Source organism: Cavia porcellus, unplaced genomic scaffold, assembly GCF_034190915.1.
Source record: "Cavia porcellus strain 051 isolate PalLab524CR breed Dunkin Hartley unplaced genomic scaffold, mCavPor4.1 scaffold_8, whole genome shotgun sequence".
In the NCBI taxonomy this organism is placed as follows: Eukaryota; Metazoa; Chordata; class Mammalia; order Rodentia; family Caviidae; genus Cavia; species Cavia porcellus.
This window is the reverse complement of record NW_026947491.1, coordinates 90,873,782-90,889,844: the sequence shown is the minus strand read 5'-3', so window position 1 is coordinate 90,889,844 and position 16,063 is coordinate 90,873,782. Positions and strand designations below refer to the sequence as shown.

Genomic DNA, 16,063 nt, shown 5'->3' with positions numbered 1-16,063 from the left:
TAACCTGTGATCTGCTGGCCAGGGCTCCTCCTGTCCTGTGCACCCCTAACCTGTGATCTGCTGGCCAGGGCTCCTCCTGTCCTGTGCACCCCTAACCTGTGATCTCCCGGCCAGGGCTCCTCCTGTCCTGTGTACCCCTAGCCTGTGATCTGCCGGCCAGGGCTCCTCCTGTCCTGTGCACCCTTAACCTGTGATCTGCCGGCCAGGGCTCCTCCTGTCCTGTGTACCCCTAACCTGTGATCTGCCCGCCAGGGCTCCTCCTGCCCTGTGCACCCCTAACCTGTGATCTGCTGGCCAGGACTCCTCCTGTCCTGCGCACCCCTAACCTGTGATCTGCTGGCCAGGGCTCCTCCTTTCCCACAAACTCCTAACCTGTGATCTGCGGCCAGGGCTCCTCCTGTCCTGTGCACCCCTAACCTGTGATCTGCCAGCCAGGGCTCCTCCTGTCCTGTGCACCCCTAACCTGTGATCTGCTGGCCAGGGCTCCTCCTGTCCTGTGCACCCCTAACCTGTGATCTGCCAGCCAGGGCTCCTCCTGTCCTGTGCACCCCTAACCTGTGATCTGCTGGCCAGGGCTCCTCCTGTCCTGTGCACCCCTAACCTGTGATCTGCCGGCCAGGGCTCCTCCTGTCCTGTGTACCCCTAGCCTGTGATCTGCCGGCCAGGGCTCCTCCTGTCCTGTGCACCCCTAACCTGTGATCTGCTGGCCAGGGCTCCTCCTGTCCTGTGCACCCCTAACCTGTGATCTGCCGGCCAGGGCTCCTCCTGTCCTGTGCACACCTAACCTGTGATCTGCCGGCCAGGGCTCCTCCTGTCCTGTGCACCCCTAACCTGTGATCTGCCAGCCAGGGCTCCTCCTGTCCTGTGCACCCCTAACCTGTGATCTGCCGGCCAGGGCTCCTCCTGTCCTGTGTACCCCTAACCTGTGATCTCCCGGCCAGGGCTCCTCCTGTCCTGTGTACCCCTAGCCTGTGATCTGCCGGCCAGGGCTCCTCCTGTCCTGTGCACCCCTAACCTGTGATCTGCCGGCCAGGGCTCCTCCTGTCCTGTGTACCCCTAACCTGTGATCTGCCCGCCAGGGCTCCTCCTGCCCTGTGCACCCCTAACCTGTGATCTGCTGGCCAGGGCTCCTCCTGTCCTGTGTACCCCTAACCTGTGATCTGCCGGCCAGGGCTCCTCCTGTCCTGTGCACCCCTAACCTGTGATCTGCCGGCCAGGGCTCCTCCTGTCCTGTGCACCCCTAACCTGTGATCTGCTGGCCAGGGCTCCTCCTGTCCTGTGCACCCCTAACCTGTGATCTGCCCGCCAGGGCTCCTCCTGTCCTGTGTACCCCTAACCTGTGATCTGCCGGCCAGGACTCCTCCTGTCCTGTGTACCCCTAACCTGTGATCTGCCCGCCAGGGCTCCTCCTGCCCTGTGCACCCCTAACCTGTGATCTGCCCGCCAGGGCTCCTCCTGTCCTGTGCACCCCTAACCTGTGATCTGCCGGCCAGGGCTCCTCCTGTCCTGTGCACCCCTAACCTGTGATCTGCCGGCCAGGGCTCCTCCTGTCCTGTGTACCCCTAACCTGTGATCTGCCGGCCAGGGCTCCTCCTGTCCTGTGTACCCCTAACCTGTGATCTGCCCGCCAGGGCTCCTCCTGTCCTGTGTACCCCTAACCTGTGATCTGCCGGCCAGGGCTCCTCCTGTCCTGTGTACCCCTAACCTGTGATCTGCCGGCCAGGGCTCCTCCTGTCCTGCGCACCCCTAACCTGTGATCTGCCGGCCAGGGCTCCTCCTGTCCTGTGTACCCCTAACCTGTGATCTGCCGGCCAGGGCTCCTCCTGTCCTGTGCACCCCTAACCTGTGATCTGCTGGCCAGGGCTCCTCCTGTCCTGTGCACCCCTAACCTGTGATCTGCTGGCCAGGGCTCCTCCTGTCCTGTGTACCCCTAACCTGTGATCTGCCGGCCAGGGCTCCTCCTGTCCTGTGTACCCCTAACCTGTGATCTGCCCGCTAGGGCTCCTCCTGTCCTGTGTACCCCTAACCTGTGATCTGCCGGCCAGGGTTCCTCCTGTCCTGTGCACCCCTAACCTGTGATCTGCCGGCCAGGGCTCCTCCTGTCCTGTGTACCCCTAACCTGTGATCTGCCAGCCAGGGCTCCTCCTGTCCTATGTACCCCTAACCTGTGATCTGCCAGCCAGGGCTCCTCCTGTCCTATGTACCCCTAACCTGTGATCTTCCGGCCAGGGCTCCTCCTGTCCTGCGCACGCCTCCACACTTTACTGACACCTGATCACCTCCTCCACTTGGTATAAATAAAAGTGTGCCATGGTCCAGGGTCTTGGCTTTACTGTGGTCTCTGCTCTGCCCGAAGCAGGGATTGGCTGTCTCTTCTTTGGAGATTTCAACAGAGGTAAACAACAGACAGAGCTTATCCATTCTCTCTCATCCTGAGCCAGGAAGGGTGACACTGCTCTTTACTGTGTTTGCCAAGTAACCTCCATTTACCAGAGAGAGCTTCAGAGGTGCCACCGTCTCCCTGGCCACCCCCTCCTGCTTCTCTCTCCCCTGGGGAGCTCACACTGGCTCTCCTGGCTGCAGTCCTTGGGGTATGTCATCTGCAGTCTGAAGCCATGAATAACAGGAGCATGCAGCACCTGGAGAGGAGAAGGACCAGGAGGAAGAGAAGCTGTGTGAAGTTAGCTGTCCCTGTGTTCCTGTCCCCAGGGGTTCCTGTGTTCTGTGTTTGACACAATACTAATACTAAAGATAGAAGTTAACGTCTGTGGAGTGGTCCCTGGTCGGAAGACAAATGAAGTTAACATTAGAAAAATGAACCTTCCTCTCCTGCCTCTGATAGCAGAGCATCTTCCTTCTGGATTTTATCTTTTCTTTTTTCGTATTTTTTTATGTCTTCTTTGACCTCCCCGATAGACCATGAGCCCACAGATAAAACCAGACAGCGATGCGTGAGTGGCAGAGGTATCACCACCATCTTTACACAAGACGCCCTCACCTTGCTTACAACCAGGCAAAAGGTCCACTTCTTCAGCTGCAAGGTGGCCGATAATTCTGGTCCTTCCAAAGAGCAGCTCTCTCGCCTCCTCTACCCTCAGCACCCTTGGCACCCCGTGTGGGTCCCAGGACCCGTTCTTCCCGCCTGGCTGGGTCTGTCAGGTTCCCTGAAGGCCGCTCTCCACAGGGAAGTCAGAGGGCTCTGCTGAGTCTGGGAGAGCACAGCATTTCTCCGCTGCAAACCTCATCAAGACCCCTCGTTCCTTAGGAATAAAATCCACACTGTCTCAACAGCCTGCACGCCTGGCCTCCTGCGGCACGCTGGTTCTGCTTTGCCTCTGTTCTCCTCCCTAACCCTCTGCTCCGGTCACGCTGGCCACGCGGCTGTGGCGGTCCAGCTTCCCCTCCATCGCCCCTTTGGGCACACACGTGCCACCTTGTGTTTCCTCTCTGATCCTTCATCATTACAAACTAATGCACAGTCGACTTAACTTTTCTGTTCCTGCTCTGTGCTTCTCAATTTGCACACAAACTTTGCAAGCCAGAGGGCATGCTGGCCTTCTTATCCTGGCAAACCACTCGAAACCCAGCAGCTGCTGGGTTTTGGATTTTCTTGTTGAATGACTTAAAAGAAAAGTGATGCTAAAGATATTAATAACAGTGATCATAGCACTTACTGTATGACCAACAGTGTGTATGTATGCATCCCTGGTCCCGTGCTCCTGAGGAATTTATGAAGCAGGTGTTACGGAGACACCGTTACGGGAGGGGAAACTGAGGCTGAGAAACGCGGAAGTGAATAAAATTTAGTATTACTTAGAAGTGACATATAAAGCCATTAAGTGGGGCCGTGTCCAAGCTAGGAAGTGTTTCTCCTGTGTTACTGATGTGTTGGGATCGGGTGGGATTTAATTTGGAAAGGAGCTTTCCCTGTGTCAGTGTTTCCCGTAACTGCTGTCCTGATACCTGAATCACAGGCGAGTCCCGCGGTGGCAGCTCTAGGCTGCTGGCAGACTCCTATGTTACCGTACTGACCTTTGAATTACGTCACCTTATAGGAGTTGCTACTTGGTGTTGCCGACATATCCTAAGTAGTTTTAGAGAATTCCGGGAGCTTCTTCTCCACTGTTGTAAAATAAAATCCTGCTCCCGGGAGCTCCAGGCTCTTGTGTCTGTGTTTTTTCTGCTTTTGTGTCTCCAGCCCGTCCCCTCACTCTGCGATGCTCTCTCCTAGGAGAATGACATCAACCTGACTCACATCGAATCCAGGCCGTCGCGCGTAAACAAGGACGAGTACGAGTTTTTCACCCACCTGGACAAGCGCAGCGTGCCCGCCCTGCCCAGCATCATCCAGAGCCTGCGGCAGGACATCGGCGCCACTGTCCACGAGCTCTCCCGGGAGAAGAAGGAGGACACCGGTAAGAAGGGAGGCATCTTGCCACGCAGGTGCCTGCTTGCTGTCTTGGCAATACAGAGACAGAGGTGGTACCCACCCTGGACTATTGCGGGGATGAAGAGGGAGGATGCGGGTCAGGGACCTGCGTGTCGTGGGCACAGCCAATGAGTGCTTCTTCCTCTTCCCTGAGACAGCTGTTTCATTTCTTAGTTCAAATTCTGTGGCTGAAATTTCTATACATCTTTTGATGCCTGTGTTAGCGTATTCTGAGCTCCTGTCTCCAGAGGGGTGATGTCCAGGGTGCTTTCCACTGAGATGCAAACTCAGGGCAAGATGCCCAGACACCCCATCTCCACCCCCAGCAGAGCGCTGGCCCCATGCATTTCTCCCCATGTGCCAGTCTGCACTGGGACAGCCTGGTTCCTTAATCGGGCCTTGCTTTGCCATGGGCTCTGTATCTGTCTCTTTCACCGAACTGCAAGCTTCTTGTGAGCAGGGATCGCTGGTCGGCGATCCTCAGAGTTCAGCCCAAGGCTTGGTGCAACAGCAAGTGTCTGTGGGTGGGGATGACTCAGCCTAGGTGCTGTCCAGGCTAGCAGTACCTGTCTCCCACAGCGCTGCCTCCCACTGTGTGGGCTTGGGGTGAAAGACTTGATTTGAGTCTTGCTTCAACTGCTTAGCAACCTGGAGTCTCGGACAAGCCCTGACTTGCATTAGCCCACCAGTTTGGTGAGGATCAGGTTAGATCTTGTATAAGCAGCCCTTGAAGCAGTCACGGGGCTGGCTGAAGGACGCTATGGCATTGCTATGATTGTGACCAGCCTCAGAAGACTAGAGAGAAACAGGTGACTGCGTTGTAAGGCCCCCGAGTATACTGGGATGGACAAGTCTCAATAGAGTTTCTCTTTAGAGCAGCGTTAGATTACAGAAGAATATACAGCAAGGGCAGGGAATCCCTGCATCTCTTCTCTTCACCAGTCATTTTTCCTATTAGCAACTTTCCTGAGTGCTGAACACTTTTCTAAGTGACCAGCCAACACCGAACTCGGTGAAGTCTGTGATGCACGTGCAGGGTTGCGCGCTGTGTGCTACTGGTTTTGACACCTGTGTGAGCTCTTACATCTGCATCACAACTTCATAAAAAAGGTGTTTGTTACCCTCCGAGTAGCCTGCGTACCACTCAGCCATCCGCCTGCTGGCAGCCGTCTGTAGTTCTGTAGTTCCGTTTCCAAAAAGCCACACAGTTGGTATTATGTTGTATACAATGCTCTGCGTGTGTACTCAGACATGGTACGCAGCTCTGAGCCCGCCACCTTGTACACCGGCTCCTTTGCTTACTGGTACACCTGTCTCCATTTACCTGGCAGCCCATCTCCTTTGATCGCTGAACAATATTCCACGGTGTGAACTTTAATACAGTTACCGACCTACCTGACCTAACTGACCAACGTCTCGATTTCTCCCAGTCTTTGGCACCTGTGCAAAAAACTACTATAAATGTTCCTGGGAAGGTTTTGGAGTGGATATTGGGATATCTAAGAGTGCAATCACTGAGATAGGCTTTCTTTTTGATCAAATGTTTTTCTGCTGTAAAATCAAAAATCGCTATCCCAAACCCTGAAACCCTTAAATCAAGGGAATTTTAAGCACCATGACTGAACTGGTTGATGGATATGAAGTCACCAGTTGGTAAGGGGATAAGTTGGGAATTCTGTTGCCTGGCAGGGTTATTCTGGATAATGATGTGGTACCACAGTTTTCAAAAAAAGCCCGAAGGAGGGTGTTGAAATATTTCTGCATTGGAAAAGGGATTGATGCTGAAGAAGACAGATACGCTTATTTTTATTTGAACCTGCAGAATTTACATGTGTATGGAAAAGTCACAGAGCACCCCGTAAACAAGGCCCTTTTTTTCTCTCCCTCTCTTCTTTTTTTCCCTTTTCCTTTCTTTAATTAATTAAATATTTTTTTTTCCTTTCTCTTAGGGAAACTAGGACCTTCAGCATGCTAAAGCTATGTCTAGTTCTCACACATCAGTTTTTAAAATAATCTTCCAATGGCATTTGAATAGACAGAGATGCTTTAAAATGAGCCCAAACCCACTTTGCAGCCCAGGCCACAGAGACACCGCCCAAAAGGCAGCTCCAAGAACTCCCTGAGAAACCGCTTCCGCCCTGGCTGTCCTGTTGGACTAGAAGCCTGGACTCACTTACCTCCAATCCTGGTCTCTCAAATTTAGCTCGGACCAGAGCCTGCCCTTGCCCAGAGACGGCAGCAGTGCAGATGGGCACAGGTCGCAGAATTTCCCCTCCGCTCAGCCCTTCCCTCTTCTCCCTCCAGCCTCCCGGTGGCCTCCTTGATGACTGCCCTCTCTTCTTTTTCCGGCCACCTGCTCCCTACAGGAGCTGCAGGGCCTCAGGACAAAGGGCTGCCAGATCCTGGGGCAATTCTGCCCCTGGTCTGAGCAGGTGGAGGCTGGGCCGGCTGGGGCCCTGGGGTCAGAAATCAAAGCAATTGACAGGCAGGCTGGCGCCCCTTGGAGCCAGGAAGATGCATGTGGGACCAGCTGGAGGGCTGCCGCCCAAACTGGATGCCCAGAAGGAGTTTCTCCATGGGGATGTAGCCGGACAGTTAGGAGCCAGGTTCCAGAACCAAGGTGTACCGTGCTTGGGGTGAGGTGGAGCAGATTTCTGACCCACAGCGTTGAGTGGGGGTAACCAGAGTGTCTGCGGTGTGGGTTCACAAACTCAGCTGTGCAGCGTGGAGGGCGTGAGAGTACACGTGTGGGTCAGGCCTTAGGAGATGTTGTCTATTCTCACCACCACCATGGCTGTGGTTTTAATAACCACAAAATCGCAGGGGTCACAAAAGCCAGGCTGGACGCCACTACTTCTTCAGAGATTCCGAGAGCAGGAATTGACCACCAGCTTTCACTGTAAGAACAGAGGCTGTGACATTCTGTGCCCTGTCCTTGAGGGGACGTGACCCCCAGGCCAGATGCACTCAGCTCCTTCTGTGCTGGGCACCCAGAGCCCCGGCACCATGAAAGCGAACGGGGCTCTGTTTTCAGAGAGGCTTCGGGGTGCGCACCCCACTTGCTGCTCAGAAGGGCAGGGCCCAGGTGGGAAGCTGGGAGCATCCTGCCCCTGGGGAAGGCAGAGCCAGCTAAGACAGACCCTTGTACAAATTCGCTTCCTGCCCCTGGCTTTCCGGACGCTTGGTCTCCCATCCACAACAGCTGTTCCCACCGGACCTCAGCCTGCAGCCGTGGCTGCTGGTGGCCCCGAGGCAGGCAGCCTGGTGGGTTTTTGGGGTGGCTTTTGTGAAGTGGAGTTTGGGCTCCGACACAGAGCTGTCGGGACTTGGGGAGGATAGGACAGGAAGAAAAGCACCTGGTAGGTCGGAACCTTTGATTCTTTCTCAGGACAAAACGCCCTCTTTAATGAAGGGCTCAGATCTTGGGGGAGGCTGACAGCAGGTTCAAGTGGGAGATGTGAACCCCTCAAATCAATTAAGCTAAACCACTTTCCACTCTGGTTTTTAACCATTCAAAAAGCCATGAGGGTGACAGAAAGTGAAAGTTTTTCAGTTTCTTAATTGCTAAAGTTCCCCACCCAAAACAGCTTAGGGGAAGGGTAATTATGGTGACATGTTAGAGAAACCCTGGCCTTCTCAACTGCCTCCTGGAGAAGCCCATGGGCTTTAATAGGATTTTAATCCAGAGCAGCTTTTGAATCCTCGAAATCTATTCTCCTGTTCCCCCCGCTCCTGGTGACCTCAAATCCTTCTTCAACCCCACATGAAAGAGCATTAATATTGGCCATCGATCCATCTACTAATCCTTTTACCTTTCCCTTTGAGTCTTCTGCATGACATTGCATCTCATGGGGGGCAGAAAATGCCTACACGGAGACGGACTGCAGCCCGGGGAAGCAGCCGGACAGCCCGCCTGCAGAACTCGGAGGTCTAGGGCACTGTTGTTGAGAAATGTGTCGCTCTGGAGTTATTTTCTAAGGGTAAAGGGAGGTGTTTATTAGATTTTGTTCATGTTGTGACAAATTTAAGAGTCCCGGCATAGAGGCAGAGTGAGTCCAGGTTCTAGTACAACTTTTTACTCCATTTGGAACAGAAGGGCTTGCTGGATGGTTATTTATGTCTGCCATCCATCCATCCATCCATCCATCCATCCATCCATCCATGCATCTATCTACCTATCTATCTATCTATCTATCTATCTATCTATCTATCTATGCATCTAGCTAACTCATCTATCTGTCTATCTATGCATCTATCTGCCCTGTGCACACACAAATGTGTCTACGTGTCTCTGTGCATAGCCTGTCTGTCTGTCCAGCCAGCCAGCCATCCTGCGAGCGCTCACTATTGCTGTGAGAAGACAGGAACGGTGTCGTTATACTGACCTTCCCTCTTCCTGCCTCTTCCCCACACTCTCTCCAGGTTTCTCTTTTCTGCTTCATTGTTGCTGCCCTGAGCAGCCGTGCTGTGACCGATGGACAATTCAGGTCACTGTGGTTTGGGCAAGGGAAGGAAAGGGTTCCCGGAAGCCATCTGAATCACCCCTGAGATGTGGGCAAAGTGGCGCTCACACGTGGGCCTGAGTGTGTTCAAGGAGAGAATTCTGCCTTTCCAAAGTGGCCATGGCTTGCAAAGAGTTAAGGTCTTTGAAGAGAAGCTGCTAGGACTGATGGGCAAGGTGGACAGTCCTCCCCATCCTGCCCACTGCACCTCTCTCCTCCCTCCTCCTCTGCTTTTCTACTGGGTCCCGCTGCCCACTGCTCTCCTCAGCTCTGAACTTCTCCCCTGTGCTCTGCTCCATCCCACTTGGGGCCCTCGTGGTCAGGGTGGAGAGGCATGTGGCCCAAGGTCGGCCAGTCTGCGCATAGCGTTCTTCAGCCAGGCAGGACGCGCTGATGTCACCCCAAGTGCTGCCGGCTGTGACTTCTGTTCCAGCATGCTGCCCGGGGAGGCCAGCAGGCCCATAGGGCCTCGGGGAAGGCTGGGCCAGGGGCTCTTCTGGATGGGCATCCGCTTGGTCACCGTGGTGAGCTCTGTTCACTGGCCAGGGCAACTCAGCTGCTTCTTCAGCCTCTTCCAGGTCATGTGGCTCCCAGCTGAGCAGACGCTAGGAAGGTTTTCTCCTGTATACGCTGCATCCAGCTTCTGAAATTCTTCCCCATTCCTCGCCTGACTGAAGTTTCGCACCAACATTCAGGGCGGGCAAAAGGCAGTTGAGTTGGTTTCCCTTACAGCAAAGGAGGCAGAGAGGCCAGCCGGGAGGCAGCTGGGCACCGTGGTGCTCCCTGCCCGGCTCCGGCAGGGCTGGAGCTGTGTGGCCCTGATGCCTCCCCTCTTCCGCCTCCGTATTCTTGTCTGGAGATGAGGGGGCCTGGCTGCCAGCATGGGTCACAGGGCTGCGTGTGCAGGGTCCCTGGTGTGTGGGACCCACAGAGTCTGGGAATTCATCCTTGAGGCTTCTGTCGCCCTGCAGTGTGCATCTCGGGGCTGGGCAGATCGGAACTCTAAATCTTCTGACCACCACAACATCAGCAGGAGCACAGCTGTGTCCCTGCAGCCACCGTGGAGGAGGCCCTAGGAGGATAGGAAAGGGTCGTGACTGGATGGGCACTCAGAAAGAGCGGCAGATTTACAGCCCAGATTTGGATCCGTATTTTGCACCCTGCTGCGGGCCTGGATTCCATGCGGCCCCTTCGGGCCGGGGTGGGGTGGGCGCTGTGATAACTTCTTGGTCTTCAAATGTGACCTAAGAGCTAAGCTCACTGCCGCTTCCTATGGGTCCTGGAAGGGACTGTGTGGGACCTTCTGGATGTTGGGCTCTTGGGACACGAGTGGCACCCACAGACCTGGATGGCCTTGGTCTCCAGCATCCTCAGTCCTTGAGCGAGAGAGATCGCTGCGGTCTGTAACCCCACCTGGTTCGATGCTGTGTGTCACCTCCGGCTAAGGAGCTGGCAGCTCCCCCTCACCGCCCAGCAGCCAGAACAGGGCGCAGTGGGGTTCTGTGAGGACCCGCACGCGCTCTCCATGGCTCCCGTGCCCCCAGCTCGGCATCGGCCAGCTGCGGGTGGGCGGCTGCGGGGGCCGCTTCACCCGTCCTCCTCCTCCCTCCTTCTGCCTCCTCCTTCCCTCCTGCCTCCCTGACAAGGCCCAGGCATGTCTTCCTGGTTCCCCTTCACCTTCCTTAACGTCCCCGTGGCGCTGGACACTGTTTTCCTCTTTCTTTAGCACTTTACTAATCACGTGATGCTCACTTTTAAAAATCCTGCCGGTTACCCATTTGAGAAACGCAGAGCAGAAGGACACTGAGCTTCCGGCTCGGGGCAGGGAGCGCGGCCACGCCAGTGTGCAAGAAAGCAAAGCAAAACAAACAACAAATGTGGGGCAGTTACGGAGAGAAAGGAGCCCCTGTGTGTCGGGGGATGCACACTGGCACAGCCATGGAAGTCAGTGTGGTGATCCTCAGACAGGGAAAACTGGAAACCCCATTTGGCCCCGCTGCACCTCTCCTGGGTAATTTCCTGAAGTGTTAAAGGTGTCATATTGCAGGCATCCATCCCTTCCCATGCTTACAGCTTCATGGAAGTGTGCAAAAGGCCCCGAAGAGATGAACGGATAAAGAAAGGGTGGTAGCTACATATGACAGAGTACTACTCAGCCCCGAAGAAGGATAAATTTGAGTAGGAAAATGACCGGGTCTTGAGATCATGGTGCTAAATGAGAAAAAAAAAGACTTGGAAGGTTTAATGCTGCATGGCCTCTCTCTCGTGAGAAACCCAACGTTAAATAACTAAAAGAGCAAAATGAAAGAGAGGAGGGAGACGGTGGGGCTGGGAAGGGGACCTGAGCATAGGAAAGGGCAGTGGCATAATGTGGACGCCGTGTGTTTATGTCCTGACTCCTCCCCCGACTGCAGCTATTACACATAAACTAAGCAAACACTAACCCGAGACCCCTGCCCAGAGAGCCCGGCTTCCTTCCCTTCTGCCTTTCCGAAAGCCAGAGGCAGTGCTGCCGCCTTTTTCTCTGTGGCTCACATTTCTGCCCTGTACTGGTGGCCCCGACACTGTCCGCCCTGGTCCTGGGAGCTGCGGCCCTCCGGCCCCCACTCCGAGGCACTGTGGGCAGAGTGGTGAGAGGTGCAGCTGCCCAGGGAGAGGGCATAGTGGTGCCCTGAGCCGGGCGTGGGTGCAGCAGGCCCTGCCCGGCCTCCCAGCGTGAGACAGCCGTGTGTGTGTGTGTGAGAGGAGGCCGCTTCACAGCGCCATGGGCGCTCGGAGGACGGACCTGGGGGACATGTGGGCAGCCCACTCACAGACACCTTTCTGCAACGCCACATCTTAGAGGTTACTGAAAATGGGTCTGGACTGGCAGCGGCTGGTTTCACTGCTGACTCTCCCTGGTGCCCAGTTGCTCGCTCCATCTGTGCAGCTGCCTCCCCGCTGGGCCCCTTGGGGTCCTCTGCCCCTCACAGTGCAGGTGCTTGGTCAGAGTTCTCCCTCCAGGTGGGCAGCTGCTGGGTACAGCAGGCAGGGGACAATACTTGTCCCTGGTCACCCCCGCCAGCCTCCAGCTTCCTCTTTCTCGCCCAGATCTCCTGTAGCCCTGCAGAGAAAATGCAAGTTCCTGACAAGGGAAAAAGCAAACTCCCTGTGTTCACGGGGAGAGGCAGAGGCCACCCTTCTCCCTCAGTGGGGGCTGCCCCTGGGCCCCTGAGACCCCGGGAGCCTGGGTGGCGCGGGCTGAAAGCACCCTTCTATTCCGGGCCTGAGGCCTACACGATTTATTGCTGTCTCCCAGACGGGCTGGAGGCAAGCGGGGTGCCTTGCTGGCTGCACCCTGGGGCTGGCGGAGAGGGAGGAGGTGCTGCTGTCCTCAGGGTCCTGCACTGACCCAGCCAGGAAGCAGCTCCAGCCCGACACTCCTGGCGTCCTGGCTGAGCAATTGACCCTGACTTAATGGGACCGCAGTGTGGGTGTCCGGCCTGCTCTCCAGCGGGCTCTTCCTTTGCAGCCAATCAATGTTTATTAATGATCTGGCCCCAGGAGACTGGCAGTACAGAGGGCCTCTGTTGCACCAGCCAGCCCGGTCATTCATTAACTGAGCCCAGCCGCCTGCCCACCTCGAGGTATTTGGCAAGGTCATTAATGAGCTAATCTGATTTAACTTTTCCAAACAGAGGCCTGGGTCATGGGGTCAGGCTCTCTTTCCAGCATTGTGAGACCCAGCAGGGGCTGGGGCTGAGAAGGACCGGAACCTTCACTGAGAAGAGAGAAGGCAGGTGCTCGCATGTCACCAACCCTAACCCAGGGAGCTGGGGTGGAGGCCAGGGAGGACTGGGTCATCCTCTGGAGTCCTGCTATCACCTCCTGAGAGCACAGGGCCAGAACCCCGGGGTGACCCACACAGGCACAGAATTCTAATCTCAGCCCCACCAGAGCAGTGGTCGGGAGCAAGTCCCTTCATCTCTGTGCCTCAGTTTACCCATCATGAACCAAAATCATGATGCCCACCTGCTAGGAGCTCTGAGATTAAATAGAGAGACAGAGAGCAGGAAAGCAGTTATGTCATATCTGGTATAGCGCAAGCTTTCAAAAATACAGAATGTTAGGAAAGGGTCCTGGTGTCCTCAGCCTGCTTGTCCTCCACATGGCCAGGAAGAGGGCCCCTGGGGAATTCAGAATGGCACTGTGACCTCCGGGGCCCGGGTCCCCTGTCCTCAAACCCCGTCACACCAAGGTGACAGCAGCTGGGCCTTTGGTCATCTCCCCGGGTTCCCCTTTCTGTCCCAAATGTTGCATGGGCAGCCCCAATGGCCTCCACCTTGAGGGCCGCCTGAGGACTTGGGCAGTGACAGGACAGTCACGGGAACTGCAATGCCACCAAGAAAGCACAGAGCCCCCTGCCCGGTGCTAAACGCGGTTCTCAGCGCTGCTGGGCCTGAGCTCCCTGCAGTCTGTGCTGACCTCTCCCAGAGCCACGGATCGTGGTCATTCTGCACAGGGGAAAGAAAGCAGGGAGCGGGGGCTGAGGTGCACAAGGTCCCGGGGTCTGGAAGTCGCAGTCAGCTGGGCCCCAGCATCAGTATCTCCCAGAGTCCCCTTTCCTCTAGCTGTGGCCGGTGTGCGGCCTTCCCTGGACGGGGAGGGGCCAGGGAGCCGCTGGAGGCCCTGGACTCTGGACACCACGCCCTGCAGGGCTGCCTGACCTCTCCCTTCGCCTTGGGACTTGGAGTCCTCCCAGTCCCCTTCGGATTCTCCTGTTTTGTCATTTTGTTCCCCTGAGAATGGAACAAAGCCCTGTGGCCCAAGGCCTCTGGCGCCCTCTGCTGTTCAACTGGGAGGTGGCCACGTGTCCAGCTCAGCCCAGCGGGGCAAATGGGCTTCAGCAAGACTGTGGGCCAGTAAAGGCGGCTCAGGGGCGCCCCCACAATCCCAGCACGCTGGGTGGCAGAGTCTGGGGTCTGGGAGGCCGCTGGGGGCCCAGCAAGTTCAAGTCCAACGTGGGCAGTTTAGAGACTTAGTGAGGCCTTGGGTTCCATCCTGGGGACCCCACGCCAATGAACAAGTCAGGCTTCTTCGGCGAGAGGAGAAAGGGAAATGATGGGGTGCTGCCCGGAGCGGGGGCAGCCGGAAGCCAGGCAGTAAGCTGGCTGGATGCATGGGTGACACTGGGAGCGTCCTGGCCAGCTTTGTAGGACTTTGTAGGACTCCACAGCTTTTAGCAAAGAAACCCCTGAAGCCTTGCTAAGGTGGGTCCTGGGCTGCAGCCCTGAGCTCACCTGGCCATAGGAAAGGGTGACCCGAGGAGGCGCGCGGTGGATCCCGGGATGCAGAGGCACGGTCCCTCCTAAGCTTAGGGCTGCACAGTGAAGGTGTTGTGTGCCCAGACCGCCTCAGCAAATCACAGCTATTGACTCACTGGACTCTTGTAGGCCTTCCAGTTTGGTACTCCATGACACCCTGAGCACCATTTCACAGATAGAGCCTCACCCCAGTAACTAGGCTTCCTGCCGTGGACAGGAAGGGCAGAGGCGGGGCTGACGCCCAGCCCATCTGGCTCTGCAGCCGGGTTCTCCAACCTTGCCTAGCTTCCGTTGAGATGAGGGGAAAACCAGCCCTGGATAGGGACACAGCCTGACTGCTCCAGAGCACCCTGAGCCACGGCTACTGGGGTCGAGTGTAGAGACCCAGGGGATCACTGAAAAGAGCATCCCTGGACCCGTCTGGGAAAGGTAAGAGAGAACCGGAGAGCATGGAGGGAAGGGAAGCCTTGGGGCCCTGCCAAGGACGGAAGTTGGTACCATTATGGGGAGCAGCTTCCTCTTACAGAGCTACCAGGTAGGGCCGGGGATGAGGCTCAGCGGCCTGAGCGCCTGCCTGGCAAGTGCAGGGTCCTGAGTTCGATCCCCGGTACAAAAAAAAAAAAAAAAAAAAAAAAAAAATAGAAAGGAAAGAAGGAGGAACTGCCCTGTAGTCCAGCTGTCTGCTTCAACAGAAGGAAGCGAAGTCCACATTTCAGGAGACACCTGGCTTCCCACAGCTTTGCAGTGTTACTGTCGGTGGCCAGGATATAAAGCTTCAGGCTCTGTACTGACGGGTGAATCGACGGCGTGGTATATACCGGGCTGTTTTGTTACTCACTCATCAAGAGGAAGCAAATCCTCCGGGGGATAGCAATGAGGTGAGGCCTGGAGGCACTTTACCAAGTGGAGTGGGTCAGATACAGAAGGACAAACGCTCATGACCTCGCTTACATCTGGAGTTTGAAAGTCAGATTCATAGAGGCAGAGAATAGAGTGGGGGCTGCCAGGCGCTGGGAGGAGGAGAAACGGAAGGTGTCAATCAAGGTGCAGGAGGAGGGACTTCCTGGGGTCTCACACATCTGTGTGTTGTGTCCTTGGAATTGTTGATGTGGCTCCTCAGTGCCCTCCACACACGCCTGCACGCCCGCGTGTGCGCACACACACACACACACACACACACACACACACACACACATGCCAGAGGAAAACTGCCCTATGTGAATGGTAGTTTGTGAATTCAGCTGTGGGGACCTTTCCACACGTCCGGCAGCCCATCACACTGCACACGTTCAGTGTACACACATCCTCAGTGTACCTGCAGCCTCAGTGTACACACTTCTCAGCTTCTTAATTATACACAAGAGAAAAGACTACATAAACTGAAACAGCATCTCCACCACCGTCACCTCCCTGGCCCAGTGGCTTCTCCGGGCTTTCCAACATTGCCAAGGATTTAGAGCTATTACTGCCCCCTTCCTGTCGCCCTCCAGCTCCCGGTCTGGATACCTGCTTGGGGGTCCCCTTGTGAGCTCAGGATCCCCAGGTCACATTGCCGTGAAGCTGAGGGGGTGCAGGATGCGGTGAAAATGGGGTCTTGGGGTTCACCAGTGAGGTGTCCTGCGGAGAGGGGTAGCCGTGTCTGGGGTGCCCTTCCAGGGAGTGCTCTTGGGAGACCAGAGAGATCTCTGTGGCGTGGGGGCCCTAGAGCAGCCGAGCTTTCCCAAGCACTTCAGACCCATCTCCCAAGCGCTCACTGTGCGGGGCAGACGGCAGCTCAGTGTGGAAGGAGGGATCTGGCACACACTTCAGCAAAGAAAGAGAGATAGAGA

The 16,063-nt window shown here is 56.0% G+C and overlaps 1 protein-coding gene across 1 annotated transcript in view; it reads left to right on the top strand.

The window, feature by feature from the left end:
• Positions 1-16,063, top strand: part of Pah (phenylalanine hydroxylase) — a 59,294-nt gene that overhangs the window by 16,455 nt on the left and 26,776 nt on the right. The window contains exon 3 of the mRNA XM_003476068.4: positions 4,232-4,415. Within this exon, the coding sequence (XP_003476116.1) occupies positions 4,232-4,415 (184 nt within the window). The remainder of the gene's footprint in view (positions 1-4,231; positions 4,416-16,063) is intronic.